The 17593-nt window shown below is 35.8% G+C and overlaps 1 protein-coding gene across 7 annotated transcripts in view; it reads right to left on the bottom strand.

Moving 5' to 3' along the window:
* The window catches only part of BMPR1B (bone morphogenetic protein receptor type 1B), a 389785-nt gene that overhangs the window by 130057 nt on the left and 242135 nt on the right, over positions 1 to 17593 (bottom strand). For 5 of the 7 annotated variants that reach the window (XM_043972746.1, XM_043972744.1, XM_043972750.1 and 2 more), the window contains one exon: positions 6993 to 7213. The exons of the other annotated variants lie outside the window; for them this stretch is intronic. In XM_043972746.1, coding sequence (XP_043828681.1) covers positions 6993 to 7071 — 79 coding nt within the window. In that variant the 5' untranslated portion in view covers positions 7072 to 7213. The remainder of the gene's footprint in view (positions 1 to 6992; positions 7214 to 17593) is intronic. 7 annotated transcript variants of the gene reach the window in all.

The raw sequence follows: 17593 nt of genomic DNA, 5'->3' as shown, positions 1-17593 counted from the left end.
TGTGTGTATATATTTGTGAACCAAAAAGTACTGTAAGTTGTTGTGTTCTTTAAGTTAGAATGAACTTTCTAGGTCTGCTAAGGTCCCTTCCAATTCTCAAATTCTATGATACTTTAGTGGGTTTTTTTATGTCTGGATGACTTCATATTTCTTCTTTAGATCTCAACTTTGCTTAACACTATAGCCGTAGTTGTCACCAGTTTTTAAATATGGCTACTCAGCCAAGAGCTGAAGCAAATCACTATGTATACTTATGTGTTATCAACAATTCACTGAAACTCTACATATTCTGTACCATCACTTCCATAGGACCAAAGTTGATAACTACAATTTAGCCATTTTCTCTCATGTAAAGCACTAAAAAGATCCTATTTCTTACATCTGTGACACTCACCACAAGTTGCTGTTACTGCCAATTAATGGGCAGAGATTAATAGTTGGAAATGCCACATAATAGCCGAGTAGAAAACTTTGAACATATAACCACAATTTAAACAGCTGTGTCTGACAGTTCAGATTTTCAGTATATTTTGCCATATGGTAACTAGGATCATTTTACACTTTAAAATATTGCTTAAAAAGGATATCCTATGGTAATATTCTAATTTTCATTTTGAAATCATACATTGAGGCAGACTAGTAATTATTCCCACGTTACTGGAGTCCTTATTTCTCCTTCAATTACCTAAACAAAATAAATACATTTTTTAGGGTTTCAAATGAATTTTGAATTGTAATAAACAGATTAGATATAAATACCATAATACGAAACAGGACAATATCATATTGAAAATGAAAATAAATTTAAGCACCTCAAAGACGAAAAGTCATTTTAACAGTATTTTGGCACCTTTTAAAAGAAAAATTCAGAAACTCAATCCTTCCTTTCCTTTTCAACCTGTTTTTCATGCAACCATCTTGGTTGCTAAAAAAAAAAAAAATATTAGAAGCAAAGATAAGAATATGTCTGTAGTTCTGATGTGCATCTTCTTTCTACTATAGCCATAATATCAAATCAGCTGACTTGACTTTCACACATAATTGCACAGATGTACTACAAAAAAAATCTCATTTTGTTGATGACATGAAAGTGGGATACATGGTACTTGGGAGTTCAAGCTGTGGCTATTTCTTGTCTCTTGACTTTCCCCAGTCAATTTCCTCAGAAGAACAACAAAGAGGACCCTTCATTCTTTGGGCAGGTGTCTATCTTGCATCTTTCAAAAGAACTAAATTCGGGGGCAGCTAGGTGGCACAGTGGATAGAGCACTGGCCCTGGAGTCAGGAGGACCTGAGTTCAAATCCAGCCTCAGACACAACACTTACTAGCTTTGTGACCCTGGGCAAGTCACTTAACCCCCATTGCCTCACTTTAAAAAAAAAAAAGAACTAAATTCCTTTTAAAGAATTTAACAACATTGATAAGAAGGAAAGGAGACTTCTTTGTTGCTTCTATCTTACTTGATATTTGTAAGCAACATATCTGCTTCTCAAAATGACATTGGATTTGGGGCAGTTAACAAACTTCCAATAATATGGATAGCCGAACTCCCACCTTTCCCTTTTTGAGATAGTTAACATTTATTGTCTTTAAATTTGCTTGATTTCAATTAGATGTTGAGTTCTAAGTTTTAAAAATATGCATTGAACATTGATACAAATAGCTAAGCTTGCTTAGTGACTGTATGATAAATAGACTGAAGTGTAAATATATCATTTACATTTAAATGAACGAATTTCAGCACATTATTTCATTCACTTCCCCTAATACAACATCATTTTTTGTCTATTCATTTCCATTTACTTGCCTACTGGTTTTAGTCAAGAAATAATCAATTCCTCTAGTTCTGTTTTTTGCACCTTGCACCACACACAAACACACACACAATCTCAGATGATTTCTTTGTACTGCTCCTATTTACTAGAGAACTCTAGAATAATATTCCATCATATTGGTGTAATATGATGTATTTCAAAATTTTTCTAGTGTCGGACACTTAGTTTATCTTTTCAATTACAGATAATTTTTGTTTTTGTTTTTGTTTTTTTTTTAGTGAGGCAATTGGGGTTAAGTGACTTGCCCAGGGTCACACAGCTAGTAAGTGTTAAGTGTCTGAGGCCGGATTTGAACTCAGGTACTCCTGACTCCAGGGCCGGCACTCTATCCATTGCGCCATCTAGCTGCCCCCCAATTACAGATATTTTTTGAAAGACAGCCCTCCCTTCCCCTGCCTTTGACAACATTTTCAGGATATATAGCCAACAAAAGAATTATTAGAATGAAAGGCAGGAATTTTTTTACTGAATACTCCCAGGATGCTATTTTAAAAAAAAAATTTACAAGTAGATATTTCCACAGGCAATGAATGAAATGATCTTCTGCCACTGAGTTTCAATGTTTCTAATTGGTTTTTTTCCAAATTTGGTAGTTATATGATATACCTCAAAATTGCTTTATTCTATCACTTTTTATTATTAGGGAAACACCTTTTCAAATGAGTATTAGCAATTTTCATTTTTCTTTTGGAAACTATTGACATTCTTTATCTGTTGTGGATTGTGAATGACAATCGTACATTTATTTTTAAATTAAATATTTTAGATATAACTTTTTCCATAATATTCACTATAAATATTATCCCAAGGCATTATTAATTCAAAAGTTTCAAGTCAGTATAAGTCATTGCTAGCAAAGAAGTGACCTCTGAAAATTGAAAGAATATTAGAGATCTCTCCAAGAAATGCTCACTCATCTTAGTTACTGAATCTCCACTTGAAATAATAAAATCTTGTTATATTAACACCCAGCCCAATAAAGTTCAAACCTCTAAATCTACATCTCCTTTATGTTCTTTCCTTTAAATATCTAGTAACCTGGCATCACAGAAGATCTATGACCCAAAAAATTATTTGGATTAGCTAAAATCGATGGTGTCAAACTCAAATAGAAAGGGATCCCAACAAGCACAGATTGACTTGGAAAAGCACAAATTAACATCATCTGTGTTGAATTGTAGTTTTATTTATTTTGTTAAACATTTCCAAATTACTTTTTAATCTGGTTCTCCACATAGGTCTGCATGACACTAGGCTGTGAGTTTGACACCTCTGGCTAAAATGATCTAACTACAGCACTCTTATATTGCTTGATCTATTATTCAGCATCTAAATGGAATTTAAATATTTACTTGTTCATCCTCAATTAGAGACTCTGATTATTCCTGTCCATGTCATAAAGAATTCCATGATTTTTACATTCAGGATGTTGAGGGTAGGTCATTGAACTTTTAAGAATCTGAATTCAATCAAAGGTTTTTAAAAAATGACAATATCTCAAATTCTCAAAGGTTTATTTTTCAAGTAATTTCTTTTTTGTGTTTTTGTTTTGTTTTGTTTTGTGTTTTGTAGGGCAATGAGGTTTAAGTGACTTGCCCAGGGTCACACAGCTAGTAAGTGTGTCAAGTGTCTGAGGCCAGATTTAAACTCAGGTCCTCCTGATTCCAAGGCTGGTGCTTTATCCACTGTGCCACCTAGCTGCCCCCAAGTAATTTCTTAAATCTTTACATCAAAAACATGTGAGTTCAACAAAACAAAAACAAAAACAAAACATGTGAGTCCAATGGATTCACTATAGTTTCAGGGATTCATTTTGTTAATCTCGGTGTGTCACTTGGCCAATTTATAACATTTCTCTGATTTAGTATTTCCATGTAGCAAAAAAGACGATTTATTACCAAGATGGATCCGTAGAATCACCCACAGAGGGATCAGAATGACTCTTATATGTTTTACCAATAGTCATTTAACTTTACAGTTGTTCAATTCATGTTTTTTCATTCTAATCATTAAACTTGATTAAAATTCATCTATGGCAACCTGTGCTTGCTTTTCATTTCGATAAAACACTAAATCTGTGAAACCCTCTAATTTAGAAAAGAGAGAGAAGAGTATATGCCCTTCTGAAATGTGGCATGACTGAAGCATTCTATATTTACATATGAGATCTAAAAGTATAAGAACTTGTGAGTTGTAAACTCAGTTCGGAAACATAGCTGTGCAAATGTTTTTGAAGGAAAACTGATACCAACAGGGGGTGCTAGAGGAGAATGTTAAGTTGTTCCCAGGTATTTGGAGATTTTTACTAAAAGCAAATTTAAGACCTCAAAAGCCATCCAATCCAACCTGCTCACTTTACAAATGACTAAACTCAAGCCCATGGAAGTTATGTGACTTGGATAAGGTTACATGGCTAGTTAGTTATCAGTCACAGGAAAAGCAAGCTTTGACTACAGAATTGGAGGAACTGGGTTCAAATCCTGATTCTGAGGTTGACTACCTATTACCTTATTTAGCCCTCCTACTCTTCTTGGGCCTTGGTTTTTTGATCTATAAAATGAATAGGTAAACTAAAACTGGGCTTCTTAAACCTTTTCCACTCGTGACCCCTTTTCTCCAGAGAAATTTTTATGGAACCCCAGGGATATAGGTATATAACACTGGTATACATAACCTTTTACTGTTGCCAAATTTTTCACAACCCCCACATTCAGTTACGTGACCCCATCCACAGTTTAAGAAGTTAGGAACTAGGAGACCCCTGAAGGCTTTTCCAGCACAAAATCTGTAATCTTATGAATAAAACCTATATTTCATTATTTTAATCCTCGATTCCTGGAAAGCAAATTCCTCTGTGAAAATATGCTTGAAGAGCTGTCTTGTTTAGTCATCTGCTTGCATCTTAATCATGCTATATTAACATTTTCTTTTTTTTTTTTTTGCAGGGCAATGAGTGTTAAGTAGACTTGCCCAGTGTCACACGACTAGTAAGTGTCAAGTGTCTGAGATCTGAACTCAGGTCCTCCTGAATCCAGGGCTGGTGCTTTATCCACCGTGCCACCTAGCTGCCCCTGTATTAACATTTTCAAAGAAAATAAATACTATCAGGGTCCTTTCCTCAAATCAGTGGTGACTAAGAACTACTAATAGAGAGAGCTCCGAATAATTGTGAATGTGTATATAGCAGTAAACCACCTTGAATACAATACAATCACCTGAACTTTGTCAAAACCCTTTGAGGAAGGTACCTCAGGTATTATCATCCCCATTTCACAGGTGAGGAAACTGAGGCTCAAAGATGCTTAGTGACTTTCCCAGGCATGGAAACAAGGGATATGATGATAAGAGAGTAAAAAAAAATACCCTCCTTGGAGCCAGAGGGCCTGGGGTCAATGGTCAACTCTGGTGCTTCTGACCTTTGTGACTTTAGAGAAGGTCACACAACTGCTTTGGTTCATATACCAATATATAGGATGCAGTGACTTCCAAGGTCCTTTCTCACTCGACATGTATAATTCTAAGTAAGATCTGGACCCAGGCCTTCCTTAGTCCCAAATCCAACACTCACAACAACTAACTACTTTATGGACACCAGGACTTAATTGCCAAGTCAGATAGATGTCTTAACATTGGGACAGATCACAAAATGTGATATGAAATAAGCTTAAATGATTTACCACAACGGATAGGAGGGGAACCGGATCCTGTGGAAAGAATACTGGCTTTGGAATCACAAGGGCCTGATTTCCTATCTCAGTTCTTCAACTACTTGTATGACCTTGGGGAAATCACTTAACCATTTTGAGCCTCAATTTCTTCAACTATTCATTGGACAAAATGAACTTAATCCATTCTCTTTTCTGCGTGTGCTAAGTGTGTAAATTCTGTGTTCACAATATTCTAGCATGGGGAGGGGGGATTAGTGACAAGCAAGTTTTCAGGGAATATTTACTTGACTTCATTAATGAACAGACTCTTGACCTAACTTCCTAACCCAACCTTGATTGCATCTGTTCAAGGACTTTAAAGTTATTTTCATTTTAATATTTTAAATGGTAAACTTGTGTTTAATAATTCATACTGATTGTGAAAAACAAAAAAGTGTTTTTTTAATATTTGTGATTTGGGTATATCTACTCTCTTTTGGCAGATAATCAAGAGGAAACTGATGATTAGTGTGGTCGCTAAAAGAATAATCCAAGCATTTCCCAATCAAATTATAACTGGAAACTTATGCTTATCTCCTTAGAAAATACTGACTTTTAATTTCTTGAAAAGCTCTGAGAAACACACTTTACAAATTAGTCAGTTACAAATTTTCTTATAAATAGTAGACTTGAGAAGGCTCTTTAAATAAACTTATATGTACTACACATGCAATTGTACTGTCGGTACATTCCACTCTTGCATTACAGACCTCTATTTACTGCTTGCCTCAATTATATAAAGCCACTGTGTCTACTTCTACCCACGTCACTCCCCTCATTGCATGCATTTATTGCAAAGTTCTGCACATTGAGTTCTCCTCGGCAAATTGGTTTTCTTTTGAACTGTGAAATCAGTTACTTATTCTCATAATATAACTCTTTTATTAAAAGTAAAAGGCAATCTTTTTTTCTTTCAGTTGATTTGACATAAATACACTTCTGCTGAACAGACTGTTAAGCCAAACTTACTCTTCAAGTTGAATGAAGATTCAATAATTATGGTGAACGTTGTAAATTCATCAAAACAACTAGAAAATTACATGATTAAGAACTCATTAAGATGACTATACTAAAAAATTCAGTGTTAAACTATGTTAACCAAAATGTATCATCTAAAATAGTCCAAATAAAACTGAACTGCTTTCCACATACATGGAATCAACTTGATACTCAAGGCACTGAATTAGATTTTTTTTTTAATTGCTAGGGGAAACAGCAAATTACCTTTCTCTAAATCTCTTTAAAGTTCTTCTAGGAAAGGCTACTTAGAGAGTCTTTTTCTGATACACAAAGTAGTAAAACTACATCACTGTCGCAGAAGCAGGGGGCTGGAAACTGGGCACATCTGAACTTCTGTCCTGAACTTTCCCTTTGAAGCTAAAAGCCCTTTGGTAAGATGCTAGCTCAGCACCTGGGCAAGCTACAACACGTTACACTGGATCTTCTTACCCCTTGTGTGCATGGACAGCAGAACGAGCAAAGAAAACTGAACGTGAAGCTGCCAGCTTGGGTCTTCCAGCCACCCCATTGCAGGAGAAGAGGAGAGGAGGGGTCCTGCTTCCTCCCCTGCTAAGCCGCCGGCCTGTTGGCTGCCTTGCCTGATTTCACTGCTCCTCCTTGGCTGCTGCCACTCTCCTCAGATCTTCCGGCCGGCTAGCCTGCCAGCGAGCCTGAGACGAGAACGGGAAAGACAAGCCTGTTACAAACTGGTTCTGTCACCACCTAGCCCTGAGTGGATCACCTCGTGAGGAGGTGGACAAAGGCACAGTGAGGACCCCACGCTGGAGCAAATTCTCCAGGAAAGAGGACAGGCCGGCTGCCCCCATGCAGAGCTGTGGCCACTGCAAGCTTCGGGCTGGCAGGAATTAAACTGGAGCTGAACTGCCTCTTCAGCTTTCTGTACTGGAAACATCACGGCTACCCCTCCCCCAATCTTTCATGTAGCTCATGTAGCATGTGTAAGGGACCTAAGCATGACCACCTCCCCCCTCCAAAGCTGTGGAAGAAACTGCTCTCCTTTTGCAATGTTTATTGGGTGCATAAACTTTGATCCCAGGAAGATAAGTAGAAAACTTTTGAGGAAATAATGCTTCCTTACTCTAAATAACAAAAATATAATTGATAGCCATTGTTTCAAGATATGGCCCTTTTTGTCTTAGAGAACAGATTTATTTTCTCCATACCTGGGGATATTTGAATGAAGGAGACAGTACCTGTAAAACTGCATAATGACTGGTCAGATTCTTTGGTCCTGAGTAAAGGTACTTTAAATAATAAAATAATTTAATCAGGAGTACTTCTTTTGACTAGGTATAATCGATAATTATATCTTGATACTCAACTTAAGGCACTTGTTTTAAATGGAAAACACTTCGTTGCAATTGCCTGAATTTAATCATCCAAACTACAATATGTGAATATGAACAGATTTGTTAGTTATTTTTTTGAGATTGCAATTGTGATTAAATTTCTAAATTATCTAATGACTTTTTCACTTAACTTTATTTTAAGTAACACTTGAAGGATTTCAAAAACTTTTTACAAATCCTAAACTTTGCAAATTCCATATCGTTTTCATTATTTTTATTGGGTACAGTTAATAATAGAAGACCAACAAGAAATGCAAATAAAATTCAATGTTACCATAGACATACAAACTACACAAAGTTATCAGCAAATTTAATCACTTCTGTTGGGAAAAGATTTATACATATGGAGAAAAATGTCATCCTTTGCTTATTAAATCTTTTTTTTGAGCTTTTAAAAGTTTTTCTTTTTTTCCAGGTAACATATTTATATTTATATTTTTCTGTTCCAATCTCTATCCCTCCTTCCCTCCCTCCCCTCACCCCTTCCTGAGGCGGCAAACAATACAATATGGGTTATACATATATGATCATGCAAAACATATTTATCACTTAATGAAAGAATTTTTAAAATACCACCCTTCAGTCTGTTCCACAAATATCAGTTCTTTTTGTTTCAAGGTGGATCATATGTTTCATCAATATTCTTTGGGGATGGTCTTGAATTATTCTATTGTTGAGAATAGTCAAGTCATTCACAGTTCTTCACTGAACAATACTGCTGCCTCAGTATACAATGTTCTCTTGGTTCTGCTCACTTTCCAATACATCATTTCATACATGTCTTTCCATTAAATCTTCATATTTTCTCTTTACTCCAATATTTACTTCATATTTCATAGTTCACTTGCTTCATATTAGTGTTCTCACAGTTTAAAAAAATTCATCTCCCCCACTACACCAATCCTGCTAAACAAATCAATAAATCTGTTCTGCTGTACTCAAGTACAACCTCTTAAATATGAGTTTTACAACTGCCACCATCATTTTAACACACTCAATTTATACTCCCAAGGGAACAAATTTAATTAAAATCAAATGTTCACAAGTTGGTCAGGAAATCTACCATTAATACATTCTGACTTAAAGACATCACATTTCATATATGATAAAAGGAATATACACAACTTCCAGAAAAAATAGGAGAAAAGGATTCTTTATAATTACTTAATTGCCATTTATCAATTTGCCTTCTGGCTAGGAAGAGATGTCGATATATGGAGTCCATAATAGTTGTAAAAGAATAGGGAAATAGGAAAAAAGAAAAAAAAAGAACAGGGAAACAGAGTGAAAAATTCAAATTGCAGTAGAAAGGAGAAAAGATATACATTGGTTAGACGGCTACTTAGCAATTCAAACCCATCTGTGACTATAAGCCCAAATGAGTAGAAAAGAATTAATGCAGGTCAGAATAAGTGGAAGCAAGAATTGATCTGGATGGAAGACTAAGTTTTATATAAAAGAAAAAAAGGAAAGGGAGTACCCTAAAAGGAGTTGGGGAGTAGTAGAACAGGCAAAGTTTTGAATGTGGAAAGGACTATGATATAATAAATAGTCAAGACAGTGAAGAGCAACTTAACTGTAGCATATGGTTGAAATTATTATTATATTACCATTGTTGGACATGACTGGAAAATGACTAAACAACAACACTGAACATTTCAAATAAATGCTTTGTAGACATCTCTATCTATCTATATCATGCCTTATTATGTTCATCCCCAAATCTACCTTTCTTCCAAAATTCCCTATTATTATTCTGAGAACCACCATCCTAGTCACCCATACCTGTCCTTGACCACTTACTGTCACTCATCCCTGACTCTACCTCATATAGCCAATCAACTGTCAGGTTTTGTGTGGTCTAGTTCCACAGTATCTCTCTAATTTGTGCCTTACATTCTATTCACACAACCCACTCAATACGTTGTTCAAGCTGTCATCACATATCATCTTCACTGTTTACTGTAATAGGTTCTAACTCTTTTAAAGCTCTCTGATTTTAAGTCCTTCATCCACACCAAGGCCAAACTGATATTCCTAAAGCACGGTGTTGACCATGACCAAAAAGGTCCAGCAATAGCTCTCCATTTCCCCTAGCATCAAATACCTAGTGCTCTGCTTGGCATTTAAAACTCTTCACAACCTGGATCAAGCTTACTATTCTAGCCTTATTACATACTACGCCAGAAATGTTATGGTGCATCCAAACTGGCCTTCTTCCTGTTCTTTATAAATGACACACTATCTCTAATCTCTAATCTTGCCTTTGTATGGGCTCTCCAGACCTGGTATGCCCTCTCACCTCACCTCTGCCACTTAGAATCCTTACCTTCCTTCAAAACCCAATTCTTCCAAGACTTTCTACATGAAGCCTTTCCTGATCCCTTCCAGTTGTTAGGGCAGCCACACACATATTTTTTTAATAAAAGCTTTGATTTCATTGGGGTGTGTGTTTTTATGTGTGTGTGAGAGGGAGGGGAAGGGGACAGAAAGAGAAGGAGAAAGAGGAAGAGGGAGAGGGAAGGAGAGATGGCGGAGAGGGAGGAGGGGGAGGGGGGAGACAGAGGGGAGAGGGAGGGGAAGGGAGGGGAAAGGGAGACAGACTTCATTTCCTATGTTTAGATGCTTCCCTTAACTTAACTGAAAAGTTAAGTACATGGGATCATCAATTTAGGGCTGGAAACAGTCTAATTCACCTTATTTTGTAATTTAGGAAATTAAGCACTAAGTAGATAAGTGACTTGCCCAAGGATCACACAGCTATTGTCTAAGGCAGGTATGTAATCCATGTTTTCTTGACTCCAAATTCAATGCTCTTTCCACCATAATATACAGCTAAGGTGACTTGACAAGTATCAAAGAGCCAGTATGTGGCAGCGGTGAAACGAGCTATTCCTGATCCCAAGGACAGCTCACTTTCTTACTTGCCTTCAGCTCTTGTGTGCGCTCTCTCTCTCTCTCTCTCTCTCTCTCTCTCTCTCTCTCTCTCTCTCTCTCTCTCTCTCACACACACACACACACATACATGCACACATATATACATGTATGTGTATACATGTATACACACATATATGTATACACAAAAAAATCCAACAGTAAATAGGGAAATTAAGAACTGGATAGAGTACATTGAATTTAAGATAGAAACAACATCAGAAACAATAGCCAGAGATGTGAGTTTAGAGGTTGCTCTTGCTATTTAGTCATTCAGTCACGTATGACTCTTCATGACCCAGGCTACAATACTGTTCATGGGGTTTTCTTGGCAAAGATACTGGATTAGTTTGCCATTTCCTTCTCCAGTGGATTAAGGCAAACAGAGGTTAAGTGCCCAGAGTCACACTGCTAGTAAGTGTCTGATGCTGGATTTGTATTCAGGTCTTCCTTGGTCTAATTAGGAGAACATTTAGTGCTAAATAAGTAAATCTCAGAATCCTTCAGAATTCACTTCACAAAGTAGTTAAGAGAAAAACACTATAATTGTGAGTTATTATTCATAATAAATAGATACATATGTATGCACAGATAAGTATACCTATATAGAGTATACACCTATATTGGTATGTTGTTGTTTTTGTATGAATTCACAAATTAAATCCCCAAAGTTCTACTGCCATTTAACCGTTAATACTTTAATATCACACTAAGACTTTTGGAATACTCTATATTTTTATATATGTACATATTTTCTCACTGATAGAATTCAAGCTTCATCTTTTAACTGTATCCTCAGATCCAAGAAATTTGCCTAAATAGGTGCTAAATAAATGCTTACTGATTTAGTGTAGATAATAATTTAAATTTATATAGTAGTCTCACAACTACCTTGTGACATAGGCAATATTAGAATCATTTCACTTAGTGATATCATTAAATCCCATAGTTTCAATTATCATCTCTATGCTTATAATTTTCAAATCTACTTATCCAGCAGTCAAAATGTTCCTAACTGCCAGACTTGATCTCCAATTTACTATTATACCTCTCCAACTGTAGATATCTTAAACTCAATAAGCCCAAAATCAAACTCATTATCTTTTGCCCCCAAACCTTAATTTACTTCACATTCTCATCAACTAGGCTGACAATCTAGATCTCATGCTCAATTCTTCACTCTCATCTCCCATATCCAATCTGTTGATGATAATCCTGTTGATTTCATCTTTGTAACCCCTCCCTTCTCTCCTCCAACACTTACTAACACCAGTGTGGTACAGGCCCTTATTATCTTACCTCTAGACAACTGCAGGAGCCTGCTGATTGGTCCCTGTTGCTGTCTATTCTCCATTCCATTGAAGAATTAATTTTTCCAAAGCTCCAATCAACATATGTCACCCATCACCTCCAGGATCAAAGAGAAAATTATCTGCCATTCAAAGCCCTTCACAACCTGGCCCCTTCCAATCTTTTCAGTTCTCTTCTACTTTACATAGCTCATGTACACTCTGTGATCCAGTAACACAGGTCTCCTTGCTGCTATATGAACAATATGCTCTTATCTTCAGATTCTAGACATTTTCACTGGCTCTCATGCCTGGAATACCTTCCCTCCTAAGCTCTGCCTCCTGACTTCCTTCGATTCCCAAATACAATTTGATCATCTACAAGGAGCCTTTCCTCATCCTCTCTTCATGCTACTGCTTTCTCTCCTGTGATTATTTCCAATTTATCCTGTATAGATTTTCTTTATACACAGTATAATGAGAGACTGAGCTCCTTCAGAGCAGCAAATGTCTTTTGCCTTTCTATGTATCACCAGAACTTGGCACAGTGACTAGTGACATAGTCGGCACTTAATAAATTCTTATTGACTGAAGATTATCTCCATTTTAGAGATCATATTATTAAAGCAGGAGTATCAGAGAGGTTAAGTGTTTTGTCCAGGGTCATTGAACTAGTAAATGCTTGATGTGGAACGGTAAATAAGTTCTTTCTCAATTCCAAAGAAGAGCTGTTTCACAGACTGGAAATTAGTAGGAAATAACATGGCTGTGAAACATCTTTCATTCAAAGCCAAGGAGCTGGGAATTTGTCTTCTAGTCAGTGTAGTGCCACTGAAAAATCTTTAACAAGGAGAATGACATGATAGAAACAGTGGTTTAGTAAGAATTTTCCTTTCATGAGTTTACAGAATACTTCTATGTGTCAAAATCTTAATACATAGGGAAGAATATGAACTAATGCCCACTAGAAGCCGGGAAAAATGAGGGAACTCTTCCAAGTAACTGGACTAATCAGTTATGTCATGACACTCAGTCGATAAAATCTTGAAGAAGTGAAGGCATATTCTACATACTACCCTCTTTTAACTCTATTACTCAAATCAAAGTGGAGCATCCCTTTGAAATTAAGTGTCTTAGCTTCCAGGAGGCAGAACCAAGGTGGCAGAGCAGAGGATGGTCTCCAAATACTCTCTCCAACCCACTTTACATAGTGGCTCCAATCGACTTCTGGCATGGCAAAGACAACAAAAGGTAAGACCTTTTGTTCCAGATAACTCAGGAGGTCAGAAGGAAAGGTCGGTGACTCCAGGATCAGGGCTGACCTAGCACCCATGTGAATGCAACACCAGCTATGAGCACCAGAGGCATTCATAGCAGCAACAGGAGCTTCAGGAGCTCACAAAGTAGATGGTAAGGGGATTGGGCAACCAGTCAAAGGAGACTTAGGAGAACCCATGTGCTAGCACTTGGGTAAAGGACCTGGAACTGTTAGGCAACTCCATTACCCATATGTACTTTCAGGTCATAGTTGCAAGGCAAAGAAGAGAGCTTGGAGTCATAAGGCATAAGGGACCTAAGGAGCAGTATCACTTGTGCCTGCAAGGAATCAGGGACACTCCGGGATTAAGGAACAGATAGCAATGACATCTCCTCTCCCTGAAAGCAATGAAAACTTCTAGCTCAGAAAAGGGCAATGCAAAAAACAAAAGGAAAAAGAAAAAGCCAAGTTTGGGACAGTGCCCCAGCATTGGCACCAAGGAAGAGAAACCAACTTTTTTTTTTTTTTTTGGTGGAGCAACGAGGGTTAAGTGACTTGCCCAGGGTCACACAGCTAGTAAATGTCAAGTGTCTGAGGCTGGATTTGAACTCAGGTACTCCTGAATCCAGGGCCAGTGCTTTATCCACTGTGCCACCTAGCTGCCTCCCCCACCCCCAGCCTGTTTTTTTGACTTTGAACTTTAAAAGTTGGTTTCTGGGGGTATCTAGGTGGCACAGTACATAAAGCACCAGCCCTGGATTCAGGAGTACCTGAGTTCAAATCCAGACCCAGGCACTTGACACTTTCTAGCTGTGCAACCCTAGGTAAGTTACTTAACCCCATTGCCCCGGGCCCCCCCAAAAAACAGGCTGGGAAAATTAGCAAACAATAACAACAAAAAATAACCTAAGCATTAAAAGCTACTGTGGTGACAGAAAAGATTAAAACTCATACTCAAGAAGAAAAGAACAAAATCAAAATAGCTACAAGTAAAACCTCAAAGAAAAAAAAGGATATGAACTGGACACAAACCAAACAAGAATTTGTGGAAGAGATAAAAATTTAAAAATAAGAGTGGTAGAGAAAAAAATGGGAAAAGAAATGAGAGCAATGAAAGAAAACTATGAAATGACAATTAACAGTCTGGTAAAGGAGGGACAAGAAATTTCTTTAAAAAATGACACCCTCAGAGTGAAGCACTATCATTTAAGATTTATTTTTAATGCTGTAATATAAAATTTAAAGCTCAATTCCCTCGGTACCATGAGTTTTTGAATGGAACATACGATATATAGACTTTTTTTTTACAATTAAAAGCAAATGTAGATATAGTTATGAGCTCAATTCCAAATCTATCAATAAGTACCAAGAAATGGTTTGTGTTTAAATGTATTTTTTTCACCAAATGCTCCTTCCACTTAGAAATGTGACTAAGTATTTAAAAAGAAAAAAACCAAAAACCTGATCGATAGTGATTTGACTGTGCTCAAGAAAGATTGCTGACAACGTATTGGCTACCTTATTGTGGTGCATATGTTAAATAAGGTATGCTATGAAAAAAAATGACACCTTAAAAACAGAATTGGTTGGTCAAATGGATAAAGAGATACAGAACGTAATTAGGAAAAATAACTTCTTAAAATGAAGAACTGGCCTAAAGGAAAAAGAGGTAATGGAAATAACTCTTTAAAAAGCAGAATTGGACAAATTGGGGGAAAAAGAGAGAAATAAAAGAAACCTCCCTAAAGAAAACAACTCCTTAAAAATTAAGAGTATGGCAAATGGCTAATGATTCCATAAGACATCAAAAAACAATAAAACAAAGTCAAATGAATGAAAAATTAGGGAACTACCTTATTGGAAAAACAACCAACCAGGAAAATAGATCAAAGAGAGATGACTTAAGAATTTGTAGACTACCGAAAAGTCATAATAAAAGAGAAAACCTAGATTTTAAATATATTATTTTTTTAATCCTAGAACCAGAGCATAAAATAAAAATTAAAAGACTCCACCAATCATCTCCTGAAAGAAATCCCAAAATAAAACTCCTAAAAAACATTATACCAAATTTCAGGGTTCCAGGGTAAAACAGCATACAGAAAGAAACCATTCAAATACCATGGAGCCACAATCAGGATCATATTAGATTCAGCAGCTACCATATTACAGGGGAGGAAAGTTTAGAAGATGATGCTCTAAAGACAAAAATGCTAAGACTTCAAAAAAAAAAAAAACCAATCCAGAAATTGATTAGAATCCTTCAGGGTAAAAAAAATAGCAGATATTGATTAAATAGATGAATTTCAAGCCTTCCTGATGAAAAAAAAAGCTGAACAGAATATTTAACTTTCAAATATAGAGAAAGAAAAACATAAAGAGAAATTGAAAGGGAATCAAGAAGGTTAAATTGTCTACATTTGTATATGAGAAAATGATACATATATAGAATGAGTTGGTTTTCTGAGATGATCTCAAAAAAATGAATGGGTGAGAAAGAAGGATACGCCAGTAAAAGGGGAAAGAGAAAGGAAGAATGGGGGAAATCATCATATAAAAGTCATAAAATGAAGAGATTTTACAGTACAAAGGAAAAATGGCAGGAGGTGAGAAATGCTTAAATCCCAGTTTCATCTGAATTGGTTCAAAAAGGGAAAAATACATACACACACATACACACATATTTAAATTGGTATAGAAATTAGCAAACCCCAGAAGGAATTAGGAGATGAAGAGGATAAAAAAAAAAAAAGGTGTGATAAAAGTGAGTGCAGCTTAAGAGACAGTGATCAGAAGAACAGACTTCCAAGGAGGGAAAAGTTAAAAACGAGAGAGAGAGAGAGAGAGAGAGAGAGAGAGAGAGAGAAAACAGAAGAAGTTAGGACAGAGAGAAATGCACAGTTAACAATCATGACTGTGAATGTGAATGGAATTAATTCACCCATAAAAAGGAAGGGGATAGCAGAATAGATTAGAAAGCAGAATCCAGCAATAAGTTGTTCAAAAGAAACATATTCAGACTTAAAGTAAGTGGTTAGAACAAAATCTATCATGCTTCAGCTGAAGTGAAAAGGGCAGGGTAGCAATCATAATCACGGACAAAGCAAAAGCAAAATTAAGATTAATTAAAATGAAAAACAGGGAAACTGCATCTTGTTAAAAGGCACCACAGACAGCAAAATAATATTAATACCAAAAACATATGCACCAAATGGCATAGCATCCAAATTATCCAAAGAAAAGTTAAATGATTTATTAGAGGAAAGACAGTAAAATTGCACTAGGGAGGGAAGGCAACTTTCTTCTCTCAGAGATAGATAAATAAAACCATAAAATAAATTTTAAAAAGAGAGTAACAGAATTTTAGAAAAGTTAGATATGATAGACCTCTGGAAACTGAATTGGAAAGAAAAGAGTACACATTTTTCTCACTTGTACATCACACCCTCAAAAAACTAACCATTTATTAAGGCATAAAAACCTCACAAAGAAATGGAGAAAAGGAGAAATATTAAATGTACTCCTTTAGGCTACAATGCAATAAATTACACTTAATAAAGGGTCATGAAAGCATAAAGAAAAAATTAATTGGAAACTAAATAATAGAATACTACAGAATGAGTGGAAGAAAGAACAAATGATAGGAAAAAATCAATAATTTCATTAAAGAGAATGAAAACAATGAGACAATGTACCAATATGTATGATATGCTATCAAAGCAGTACTTAGGGAAAACATTTTTCTTTCTAAATAAATATACCTATTTGGAAAAAAAGAAAAAGCAGACCAATAGATTTTCCATGCAAATGTTTTAAAAATAGAAAGCATACACATTAAAAGCTTAGAAATAAATGCTAAAATGGAAATCATGAAAGTCAAAGGAGAGATTAATAAAATTTAAAGTAAAAAAGTGAACTGATAAAACTAAGAGCTGTTTTATGGTCAAAAATCAACAAAACAAATAAACTTTTGATTAATTTAATTAAAAAAAGAAAACCAAATTAACAAAGAAAATCGAAAAGGGTGAATGCACCACCAATAAAAAGAATTACATTATTAGGAATTATTTTGTTTAATTATTTGCTAATAAAACTGACAATCTAAGTGAAATGCATGAATATTTACAAAAATAAAAAATTCCCAAATGAACGGAAATAGAATTTTTAAGGTCCCTATCTTTGAAAAAGTAATTGAAGGGC

The sequence above is a fragment of the Dromiciops gliroides genome, chromosome 6 (assembly GCF_019393635.1).
Source record: "Dromiciops gliroides isolate mDroGli1 chromosome 6, mDroGli1.pri, whole genome shotgun sequence".
NCBI classification, from domain to species: Eukaryota; Metazoa; Chordata; class Mammalia; order Microbiotheria; family Microbiotheriidae; genus Dromiciops; species Dromiciops gliroides.
Note: the sequence above shows the minus strand (reverse complement) of the source record. Positions and strands in the feature narration are given on the sequence as shown.